Below are 12,812 nucleotides of genomic sequence, written 5' to 3' on the forward strand. Positions count from 1 at the left end.
ATATGATATTCATAAAGAGGCCTACCATAACACATTAATACAGCAGAACCATTGAAAGTACCCGCAATTCTGCTAAAATGAAGGGCAGTAACAATACCAGTTTCTCTTTTTTGGTCTCTACCTTTCCACAGGTATTTACAAAAGACCCTTGTCAACATGATACTCTTGGAGAACAGAACATACATGTCTAACCATTCGATTCCTCTCTGTCTAAAGTCATATAAGAATTCATGGCAACTGTATCATATCTGCAGGAACATGGCTTCCTCTTAAATACGGTAAGGAGCCAGCTGCAATAACCTTGGAGACTTGATGACCTACAGTCCTGGATACTGTCTTGGACAAAGTGTTCATTTTAAAGGAGAGACTAGAGAAGATTGTTTAAATGACCCAGTCACCACTCATCCAGCCACCATACTTACCGCAGGTCCTGATATGCTGGTTTCCTTTGTGGACACCGTTCATCTGGCACTGCTGTCTTGCAAACCTGGCAAACAAGTAGATGAAGATATACACACTGGTTCCAGTTATAATGTCCCTTTGCTCATGGGCATACCCTCAAAGATTGGACAAACAGTAGTTTCCAAGAATGAAGGGTGTGTCTGTACTCTGTAGTGACTCTAGCGGTATTGGTTCAAGGATGAGAAAGGAGCCTTAACTGACTGGAAATCTGAGCCATCAGATTAGCCTTCCTTCATTTCCAACATCCTCTCCTGATCATGTGCTGATCCTCACAGAAAATACCACCACCAAAGCCTGTGTAATTTACAAGAGGCTAGAAATGACGTTGATAATGTCTTGAGAACAAAAACTTTCCCTTTCCCTCAGGGTACTTTATAGAAAGAAAACATCACATCTATCCTTTGCTCAGCAGGAAAGATGCATGCCCAGGAGAATGTAGCTGGATCAAGCTGTTCTTCAGACTGTCATAAGACAGTTCATGGAGCTGTTGTTGGATTTGTTTGTACAGTAACAGTACAAAAAATGGAGCAATGCCTGAAAAGAAAAAAAATCTGGAAGTAGAGAAGTTGGATGTCATACCTCTAAGATGTCCAAAGGACACCACTGTACCTTCCCACCTACTCCACTGGTTGCAAAGGCAGTTAAAATCACAAAGAAGCAGGTCACAGAAACTGGCTGCAGTTTTTTGGTCCCACAGGTCCTGGCTCTCGTTTGATTTATAATGAATCTGTAACCACCACTCAAACTTAGACAAGGTCTTGTTCTGCATCAGAACCTGGATCTAGGAAAGGGAAATCTTAGTCTCTATGATATGCTAGTTAAGTACCAGATATGCTACTGACATTGCAGCAAAAATAATAATAATTAAAAAAATCTATGGATCTAAGTGGCTGGAAATTTGAATACCAAAGTTACAAAAGATGCATAAAGTCAACGTCTTCTAAGATGAAGGATATTTTTTAATTCCTTCAAATTTTTGTGTGTTTTCATGGATCTCCAGAGTAGTGATTTAAGAAGGCATGATCTTTGATTTATTGTCCCTCTGGGTGCTCCACTACAAGTGTGTGCACATACCTGTGCACTTTCGATCAGAGATTTTTTTATTTTCTTTTGTCAGGGAGGGCAGACCACCATTGCTCACGTTCCTTCTCAACCATCTATGGCTAGTGATGGGTTGTCACAGTGTGAGGTATCTAGCTTTCATAGTTTCACTCCTCTGATGGTTAGAAACCTTCATTTAATTTCAATCCTATACTTCTTGTTGGCCACTTTATATCCATTTGTTCTTGTGGCAACAACTGGTCCTTAACTTAAATAACTCCACTCCCTCCCTGGTATTTATCCTTCCTATGCACTTATAGAAAGCAATCATATCTGTCTGGTAGTCAATGCCGTTAATGAGAGAAGTGGACAGCATTGATCCAGATCAACCTCTCATGATTCAGAACTTAAATGCTTGGACTTTTTTGGCCTTAAGGGGTACTCTTTGGCCAGTCCACAATTCAGGGTTGTCCTCTATCATGCTTTGATGGCAAAAGCATGACTTTATCAATTACAGCAAATACTCACATTGATTATTTGCCTCAAGACCAGAAGAAACCATTTCAGGCTCTCCAGATGATTGCCAAAGCTTCTCTACAGGCTTCTCTCCATGCAGCTGACACAAATTGTTCTTGGCAATTGCTGTAGTCATGCATCAAGCTGTGTCTGCAATCCTCTGTTCTCCGCACAGAGGTCCAAAATACAGTGGAGGATCTTCCTTTCAAAGAGCCCAAGCTCTTCAGTGATACAAAAGACAAATCCCATCACTCACTGAAGAACTCTAGGGGGACCCTGCAATCTCTTGGCATCTGCATCCCTACAATGAAGAGAAATATAGCAAGTTGTAGATGGCCCAATGGTCTTGCCCAGTCAAGTGTCAAACGCCCCAAAGACCAGTTGGAACAACATAGGAAAAGCTCCAGATTCCACAAAAAGGAGCCGTCATCTGTGTTACTTCTGCCGGTGACTTTTCCCAAGCAGCCATTTTTATCCCTTGGTTTGAGGGTCATAAATGTCCCAATATTTTGGATCTTATGCAGCACCACAGAGAGAATGAAGGGATGCCAGATTTCCACCTAAGAACTATTACAATGAGCTTCAGGATGCACTTTAGAATGTTACGAAGTGTCTGGAATCCATCCCCCTAGAATGAATGCCCATTCTATTGGGGCACAATGCACCTCTACAGCCATACTTAAGAACATACTCATTGCAGACAGTTGTTTGTGCATATTTTCCCAGCACTATGCTATCATGCATTTTTCCAGGGCAGATGCAGCCTTTTGGTGAGACTGGTCTCCAGACTGTACTGAATCTTCCTCCTCAGAATGCCGTTCCATAGTTCATGGATGGCTTTTGAGTCACCTAAAGTAGAGCTCCCATCGGGACAATAACTTGGAGGAGGAGGTTACTTGTAGAGCTGTTTTGTCTCTATGGGTGTTCCACTACCTGCCAACCTTCCCCTCTGTGTCTGGAGTCCTTCCCCCTGGATGTCAAGGTTGAGAAGCAACTGGAGCAACAGTAGTTCCATCCTTCCCTATTATACCCTCACAGTGGAGCACAAGGATATGTAAGATGAAGGTACAGACCCCTAGGTAGGGGCCTACCAAATTCACTTCTGGGAAAAAATGCATCACGGACCATGAAATCTGGTCTTCCCTATAAAATCTGTTTTGTGTGTGTGTGTGTGTGTGTGTGTGTGTGTGTGTGTGTGTGTGTGCTTTTCCTCCTATACTATATAGATTTCATGCGGGGGGAGCAGCATTCTCAGAACGCCCAGTTTGACCCAGAAAGGTTGTGGGGTGGGATTTGTGAGAGGTGTAATGTTGTTTGTTGGTGGGGGTTGTGGTATTGTCACCCTTACATCTGCACTGCTGCCTGCAGAGCTGAGTGGCCAGAGAGTGGTGACTGCTGGCTGAGGACCCCGCTCTATAGGCAGCAATGCAGAAGTAAGGGTGGCAAAACCATACTGTGCCATCCTTACTTATGTGTTGCTGCTGACGGCGGCGCTGCCTTCAGAACTGGGCTCGCAGCTGCCACTCTCTGACTGCCCGCTGCCTGCAGCAGTGCAGAAGTAAGGGTGGCAATACCATGACCCCCCCCCTCCACAATAACCTTGTGACCTCCCCATGACTCCCTACAGTTACAACATCATGAAATTTCACATTTAAATATCTGAAATCATGAAACTTATGCTTTTAAAAATCCTATGATTAAATTTTGACCAAAATGGACCGTGAATTTAGTAGGGCCTTATCCATGGGGAATGCTGACAAAAATCTTTGATTGAAATCACACAACTGCGTACACACACCAGAAGTGGAGCACCAATAAGGACAAAACATCTCTACGAACTCCAGTTATTGTATAAATAGGTGAGCTTGCCTTTCTGCAATCCTGAGTATCTCACAATAGGAAGCCAAGAAGGTTATTGATCCTACCTGCAATTTTTAAAAAAAATCTTGGACCTTCCGTATGTAACAGCAGGATCCTCGCTAGGAGAATTTTCAGTGTAACCATAACAGTGTGACTGAGAAAATTAAGTATTACTATAAAAAAGGTCATAAGTTTTTTGCAAATGAATTCTTTGGAAGTAGTTTTAATTAAAAATAAAGTTTAGATAATTAATATTTTTTCAAATTTGGGAGCTATCATTCTGGAAGATCAGCAAAGAGTCCTGTGGCACCTTATAGACTAACAGCATCCGACGAAGTGGGTATTCACCCACAAAAGCTCATGCTCCAATACCTCTGCTAGTCTATAAGGTGCTACAGGACTCTTTGCTGCTTTTACAGATCCAGACTAACATGGCTACCCCTCTGATTCTGGAAGATGGTGCTAGTGGCAGTTTGTAAGGCCAGGCATCGGTCCACAAGACCTTCCCTGTCTCCTTTCAATGGGGAAAGGGGCTTCCTATTTTTTGACTGTCAAGCATAAAGGTTTCAAGAAAAAAAATTCACAGGTAGGTCTGATTTTACCACCACCACCACCTCTCTGTGTTAGTGAGAGAGTCTTTCATCCAGCAGGTGTTATTGTGTAGGAGAAGCTCAAATTTCAAAGCCTAAGGGATATACTTAACCTACAGTAAACTAATTTTTGCTTCATTGTCAGATTGTGCTGGGTTTTTTTTGTTTGGACGTAGCCAGTGATAAATGACAGACAAAAGCTTGTTGGAGAAGAAACAGGACTCTAAATGTGTTTTGTCTCTGTAAATTTTATAATTTGGGTAGCGTCCTTAGCACTGGGTAATGGTCTTAAACAGTATTAAGTCACTTAACTTTGGCAGTGGCTGCTGCTACTTCCAGCTTCTCACATTGCTGCTGCTTGGCGAGGTGGGCGGTAGGCCCCCTTGTATTATAGTTTCATAGTTCCAGTGGGACATGGCTTTTAAGAGATCATGTTTGTGGACAGACAGATGTTTCTTTGGAGATGACAGGCATGGATAGAGGGTGACAAAATCCATATCTGATAGGAAAGGTCTAAACTTCCTTACAAAGCCAAGATGAAAATGCAGACGTTTTCACCGCTGCTATCTGGATGTATGCAAGTGAGTTAACAAAATTCCTAGGTGGTGAACCTGGAGAAAGAGATGATATCTTCACAATTTCTCTATTTCTTCTGGTCTTTTTTCTAGCTAACCAACATCACTCTGATTCAGACTAGTTTCACGCAGTTAGCAGTCACCAAGTTGTAGACATATACTTGGAAAACAAGTACTCAGGCCATCTCACTACCCAAGGGCGGCTCTACCTGTTTGGCCGCCCCAAGCAGTCATGCGCGGGAGGCGCCCCGGAGCCGCGGGAGCAGCGGACCTCCCGCGGGCATGACTGCAGAGGGACCGCCGGTCGCGCGGCTCGGCTGGACCTCCCGCTCGCGGGTCCGGCGGCTCCGCTTGAGCTGCCGCAGTCATGCCTGCGGGAGGTCCAGCCGAGCCGGGGCTCCGGTGGACCTCCCGCAGGCATGACTGCGGCAGGTCCGCCGATCCAGCCTCCCGCCCCCCCCAGCAGCAGGGGACGCCCCCTAGATTTTGCCGCCCTAGGCACCAGCTTGTTTTGCTGGTGCCTAGAGCCGCCCCTGTCACTACCTCTCATAGTAGTATTGAATAGGTGGGGTAGCATTATGGAATCTTGGATGAATGATCATCTAAATCAAGCTTCTGCTCTTCTCAGGAACAAAAGAATTTAAGAGCCATTTCTGTGCCATATTCAAACTTAAACCCACACTGAAAACAGTTGAGGAAGACTGGACTAAATGGATACTGAATGATGCTAGAACTGCCTCACCACAACCTGAAATACACAGTTCCTGCACCAAGAAGTTGATAGTCTAAGCAGATCTTCAACAATAATGGACCCTCCAATCTATTCAAAACTATGCTGTGAAAACGACATTTGTCTGACTCCACAACAATGTTGAACTCTCTTATGTCCTTTTACAGACTCCCTATTATTGTCTCCTCAAGATGAAGGAAGCAACAGTCTGAACGTGACAAAAGGTGTAAGCCTCACTATCCCCATTCTCTCATCCCATCTCAGAAACAGAATTTATAACATGACCAGCTGTATGCATGAGCCATAATCTAGGTGGATTATTCCTGTGTTTTTTAGAGCAGCTATGAAACAATACAGAAAAGCCATCCGCAATCACCCAAAATAATTAGCAACTGATTCTTTCCTCTGTGTCCTCCTTAGTCACCTTCAAAAAATGTGTGGTACAGAAGAGAATCCTAGCAATACTCCCACTTTCTCTCTCTTGACCTATAAGCAAGAAGACCAGATGCTTGCATAATTTTAGTGTGAGAATGCCTACATTCCTGCTTTAACCAGGTGAACCACTCTAGCTTGCTGATCCTCCCGTTGCTCATGCTAGATCCATCTGCAGACAATTGGACAAATAGGCATACAGAGTAATCCAGTCAGGTTTCATCCACAGTTTTTAAAGACATAATCAGTTATTTAAAATTTACTAGACACCTACTAGCAGAGGACTAAATCCAGCTAGCTGAAGGCAGATATGTAAGAGAAGAAGGCTGGGAAGAAGCATCAATAAGGTCTAATGGTAACATCTTAATCCTTATTGCAACCTCTCAGCAACACTGAATTGGTAATCCATAGAGTGCATGAATAAGGACTACAGGCAGGCTACAAATACCATATAAAACAATAAACCCCATCAACCAGTAAATCCTAACCAGAGGACATCTGTCAGAAATTACTCCTCCAAACCCAGTTCCCATTCCTATTTGGCATCTCCCACATAACTTCCTTCCTGTTTAATCTGTCCTAATCTCCAGTGTATCCATACCCTTTTCTCTCCACCCTTTTTTGCCAGAGTCCTAGATGAGCCACATTTGGATATGAGTAATAAGGTGTGGTCTCTATTCTTCTCTAAGAAACTCGGGCAGGAATTTAACGTCAGGTCATCTTAACATTAGTGAAGGTTGCAATGGCTAGAAAGAAGATTGCCAGTCCCTTTCCATGCAAAAACTGCTTGACCACCTTTTTTGCTTGTTTGAGGCCAACTTAGACTAAATCCTCCCAGATACATTGAACAGCTCTTTTGTCCTATTGTGACCTAGTCGAAGGTAGACCCTTTTCTCTGCAACTTCTTGTCAAGTCTTTAGGGGTTTGAAACTTCTTCAGCCTCCTGTTATAAAACCTCCTGTGTCATAAAAAGTTATTCTGGTCTTGACAAAACTGAAGGAAAAGTTCTTTTTGAGCCATTCAGCTCTTTTGAGCTTAATTTTTTTTCATGTAAGTTCATTTTCCTAGTCTCAGTAACTTCATCTTGTGGAGTAAATGAGCTTCAGGCCCTCATGACTTCTCTGGATGGTGTCAGAGTTCCATCTTAGTGAGCCCATCAGCTTTCCCACATTATTCTCATACTTTGATGCCCACCTCAGGGAGGCCCTTCTCTGTACACTGGATGTGAAAATGTCTTTGGAATTCTTACTTGGAGTAGTCTAAAGCAGTTAGAAATTCCAACCGTTATTTTGTTTCTTAATCTGCTGGTTAATGCTGTTAACAAAAGGTCTAGTGGATGTCTGAGTTCATTTCATATTGCTATTACCTGGCTGGCCTGAACTAAAAGTCTGGGTAAAGGGTCAGTTGATCAGAGGCAAGGTTATCACAACTGCCTGCCTGGATTCAGTGTTCATAGACATATGTTAAGCCAATTATGTGGTCTCTCCTCACAGATTTACAATGCATTATTGCTTGTCTTCAGCTGCTGGAAGGGAATCCTATTCCAGACACTTTGTTTCAGAACTTATTTCTAAAGTAAAGCGCTCCCACATTCAAAAAAAGGTTTTGTTTTCATTTTCCAATATTCCTTATTTGCAATTTTAGCTTTTAGTTTTTAATACCTGCTTGCTGTTTCCTTCCGCAGTTGTGAATGTTGTATGTGATGTTGCATTTTTAAGAGTAATCCGAGTCCTCATTCTATAGATATGGAGATAGAGATATGAAGAAGAAAAAATCCCTTGTTCACATTATTGCTATTGACCATGTTGCTGCTTGTTACAACTTTGCTCTCATTTTAACTTTAGGGAAGATACTTCAAGCTTTTTACTCTCCAGGGTGAGAATCTTCCAGAGGTTGTAATTTTCCCTCTGTGAAGATTATCAATTTGTGGAGTTTTATCTCATCTCTCTGCCTACCCTCAGAGTTTGAAGGTTACCCTTTTTATGTTAAAAGCAGCAAAGAGTCCTGTGGCACCTTATAGACTAACAGACGTACTGGAGCATGAGCTTTCGTGGGTGAATACCCACTTTGTCCTTCCATCCGACAAAGTGGGTATTCACCCCCGAAAGCTCATGCTCCAATACCTCTGTTAGGCTATGGCTACACTTGCACTTCAAAGCGCTGCCACGGCAGCACTTTGAAGCGCTAAGTGTAGTCAAAGCGCCAGCGCTGGGAGAGAGCTCTCCCAGCGCTGTCCGTACTCCACCTCCCTGTGGGGAATGACATACAGCGCTGGGAGCAGCGCTCGCTGGGGCTTTGACCACACTGGCACTTTGCAGCGCTGCAATTTGCAGCGCTGGAGAGGGTGTGTTTTCACACCCTGCTGCAGCGCTGCAAATTTGCAAGTGTAGCCATGGCTTCAGTCTATAAGGTGCCACAGGACTCTGCTGCTTTTACAGATCCAGACTAACACGGCTACCCCTCTGATACTTGACACCTTTTTATGTTTTTTCCTCTTATATCTTGTCTGTTTTTTTTTCTTCTGACACTGAGGTGAAGCTGGGAAAATCCATCTTGCAGTAAAGAACTGAAAATTCAGGAAAAAATTGGGTATTTTAAAAGCTAAACAAACACAAAACAAACCCTACATTTCAGGTCTTGTTTTGCAAAATACAAAAAGATTTGTGACAACTGAAAGTATGGGCTTTAGTGCAAGTAAAGTTTTTAGTTTCCGGGACACACCAGATGAATGTTCATTTAGAATACCTTGTTGGGAAATTCTGATAGTAATGAATTAGGTTTAATGGATGATATACATGCTATATAATATTTTTATATAGACTTCTTATAATCTACCCCATGACAAGGTGCTGCTTATATCCAAAATTATTGGGATTCTACTCTAAGTATACATTGATTTTGTAAATTGTAAACCGTAAATTGACATCTTAATTGTTCAATCAAGTCATTGAAGTTAGATCATATATATATTTCATTCAAAAATAATATTTAAAAAAATTAAGCTTGCAAAGTGAAGTATTCAGGTTTGGAAATTCAGAATACTGCCCCTTTGTGTATATGAATTATAGTGCAGTCCTCAACTCTCCCACTGTACTTCTCCAGAAGTGGTAGTTTGTTTGTTTGTTTTATTTTTATTCTCACTGTTCAGTGTTAGTCCCTTAAGCTGTTTGCACACAATCCAAACACCACAGTGAACTGGGCAGAGAGAATCCATGCCTTGTTCGCTACAAAACTCTGCTTTCTTCGCCACTCTATACATGCACTGAATCCTGCAGTAGAAAATGTATTACACTATGCATAAAAAGCAATTCTGGTTATGGAGGAACACCTTAACGTTTACATTTGCTGATTTATGAATGCTGCATGTTATCCTCCATGTTCTTTTAACGTTTAACCATAGACCATGAATATACTGAAAATGTGTTTACAGAATATGCCCACACATTTACTTTCATAGGGTAGGTTTGTTGCCTGTGTTTGTGTAGGAAGACTTTTTTCAGGTTTTTTGGGGGTCTTTCATTTAGAGGTTTATCCTTTCATGTGTATTGTGTTTTTTTTCTTTCAATCTGCAGATAAGCCTTTGAAGAAGCGAAAACAAGATTCTTATCCACAGGAGGCTGGGGGTGCTACTGGAGGAAATAGACCAGCTTCTCAGGAGACAGGTTCTGCAGGAAATGGGTCAAGGCCAGCATTGATGGTTAGTATTGATCTTCAGCAAGCAGGACGAGTGGACTCTCAGGCATCTGTAACTCAGGACTCAGACACCATAAAAAAGCCTGAAGAAATAAAACAGTGTAATGATGGATCTATTTTTATTCCCCAAGAAGACCCTGTTGGAGTTCTTAAACTTAAACCTGAAAACCATCCTGAAACCTTTAGGAAAAAGTCAGATTCTGAGTGTCAGAAGACAGATATTCAACAAAATGAGAGCAAACAGACAGAAGTGCAACTAAATGAAAGCAAATGGATGGAAAGTAAACACAATGAAAGCAAACAGATAGAAGCTAAACATGAAAGTAAGCATGACAGCAGACCAATGGATGTGAAACAAAATGAGAGCAGACCGATGGAAACAAAACAAAACGAGAACAGACAGATGGACGTGAAACAAAATGAGAGCAAACAAAATAATGGCAAACAGGAAATAAGACACAGGCCCGAAACACCAAAACAGAAGAATGAAGGTAGGCCCGAAACACCAAAACAGAAGAATGAAGGTAGGCCCGAAACACCAAAACATAGACATGATAATAGAAGAGATTCTAGTAAACCATCTTCAGAGAAGAAACCTGAAATATCTAAACATAAACAGGAAATTAAATCTGATCCTTCCAGGGTAAAATCTGAAAGTAGATCAGATCCAACAAAACAAAGACCAGATGGACGTTCAATTCCTGAGACACCAAGGCGTGACCATGATAGCCTTAAACAAAAATCTGAGGATAGGGGCGAATCAGAGAGATATAAGGGAGATCCATCCAAGATCAGAAGACCTGAATATTTGAGATCCTCAAGCAAAAGTGAGCATGACTCCAAACATGGGATTAAATCTGATAGTTCAAAAACTGAGAAACTAGAAAGAAAACATAGACATGAGTCTGGTGAGTCAAGGGAGAGGTTCTCTTCTGGGGAACAGAAATCAAGACCAGACAGTCCTCGTATTAAACAGGAAAGCAAAGGAGATTCTAGTAAATCAAGACTTGATAAACCTGGTTTTAAATCACCCAACAGCAAGGATGAACGAAGGACAGATGGTAATAAGAGTAAAGTGGATAGCAATAAACCACACACTGACAATAAGGCAGAGTTTCCCAGTTATTTGTTGGGGGGAAGATCTGGTGCATTGAAACATTTTGTTATTCCAAAAATCAAGCGTGATAAAGATGGCAATGTCACTCAGGAGCCAAGGAAAAGTGAAATTAAGGGTGAACAAAAGGACAAAGTGGAGAAGATTGGGCTGGTAGAAGATCTAAATAAAGGCGCTAAGCCTGTAGTTGTTCTGCAAAAGCTTTCTTTGGATGATGTACAAAAATTTATTAAAGACAGAGAAGATAAATCAAGGAGCTCTTGTTTTAAACCCAACAAGAACAAGTCATCCAAATCAAATAAAGGTAAGACTCTTTTAAGGTTAATTTGTATTACATTTAGTAAGTTCCCTCTCTTTTTAAATTTTTTTAATATTGCTATTGATAGAAATTGAATAAATATTTTTTAAATTTGAGCTAATTGAATGGCACTAAACTAATTATTTCTATGATTACATGAGTTGTTTCCATATGACTCTGTATAAGCTCAGTTATGCAATGGCTTGTCAATATTAGAAATCTTTCATCGGTGGGACTACATTGATTTATTTACCCCAGTGCAAATCCCTAATGTAGAGACACGTAAACCATTCTAAATCGTGCATAGATATGGTATAAATATGATTTACACTGATTTAAATGCCTCTACATTAGGGATTTGCAGTGGGGCAAATAAATCAATTTAGTTACACCAGTGCAAAACCCGCACGTATAATCCAGCCTAAGACTTTTTACTATTACTGGAACCTGTAGGTTCTTAAAAAATGAATGGAATGATATGATTCAGTAGGGACACCTAGTTGAATTGGGCAAAGCCATCTATCCAATCTGCACTATAAATGAGTATTGCAGGAACCCACATACTATTACATGGTTGTCCCCCAATATGCTTAAAGCAGCGTGGTTGTTTTAACATATTAGCCTTGAGCCTTTAGCTCAATTTGGAGACACCATTGTCTGTCTGATCCCATCTATGCTGAAAGACTGAAGATAGTTTAACTGATATATAACTTGGTCTGCTGACAGTTGAATTTGTAGTGTAGACAGAATCTTACTTGATGTAGCTTGTATGTCATTCAGTGTTTTTAGGTGGGTGATTTTGTGTTGAATTAACACTTAATTTGTATGAATGACCAAATTTGTTTTAGTGTTCGTCTAGATGATAAACACTATAACTCCACATTGTGAAAGCTACCTTACCATCAAGTTAAAAATTATGGTTTTAAGTGTTTAGATGTTAAATGAATGTAAAACTTGTAAAAGAATCATAATGTGTCAACATCTATAAGTCTGTCAGGCCACAAAATAAAGGATAAATCAATTGTGTGGCGGAAGAGGCTTTCAAATACATAAATTTATACATATGAGCCCATAGCTACTTAAATAGCTAACATCATGTCTAATTGCTCACAGATTTGACATTTAGAAATTTTTTTATAAAGTTGCCTTGATTCAGTAAGATGCTCTTTGTGTGTTGTGCGTGTGTGTGTACATAAGTATGGAGATATCTGTGATAAATTTATCACATGGTTTTATAGTTTATCATGCACCTTTCACTGCTACACCTAATCTCTGCTCGCAATTTATTTTAGATCTCCAAACCTCTGAGCAGCTCAAAACACCAATTATTTTTTTAAAAAATGTCTCATCTCCAAAATGTGAAATTCACTCCTGCCTCCCCACACAATTATCTTTCTGGGGTTTAGGACTTGGTCTTGCAACAATAACACCTGTCTAGAAATGAAAAATCACAATTTTGTGTGTCTCATCTCAGGAGCCTACAAGATTAAAAATGGGAGCT

The 12,812-nt window shown here is 40.9% G+C and overlaps 1 protein-coding gene across 4 annotated transcripts in view; it reads left to right on the forward strand.

Annotated features, from left to right (window-relative positions):
- NIPBL (NIPBL cohesin loading factor) overlaps positions 1-12,812 on the forward strand; it is a 271,388-nt gene that overhangs the window by 142,728 nt on the left and 115,848 nt on the right. For all 4 annotated transcript variants that reach the window (XM_039543426.1, XM_039543430.1, XM_039543427.1 and 1 more), the window contains one exon: positions 9,779-11,317. In XM_039543426.1, the coding sequence (XP_039399360.1) occupies positions 9,779-11,317 (1,539 nt within the window). The remainder of the gene's footprint in view (positions 1-9,778; positions 11,318-12,812) is intronic.

Source organism: Mauremys reevesii, linkage group 6, assembly GCF_016161935.1.
Source record: "Mauremys reevesii isolate NIE-2019 linkage group 6, ASM1616193v1, whole genome shotgun sequence".
Taxonomy (NCBI): domain Eukaryota; kingdom Metazoa; phylum Chordata; order Testudines; family Geoemydidae; genus Mauremys; species Mauremys reevesii.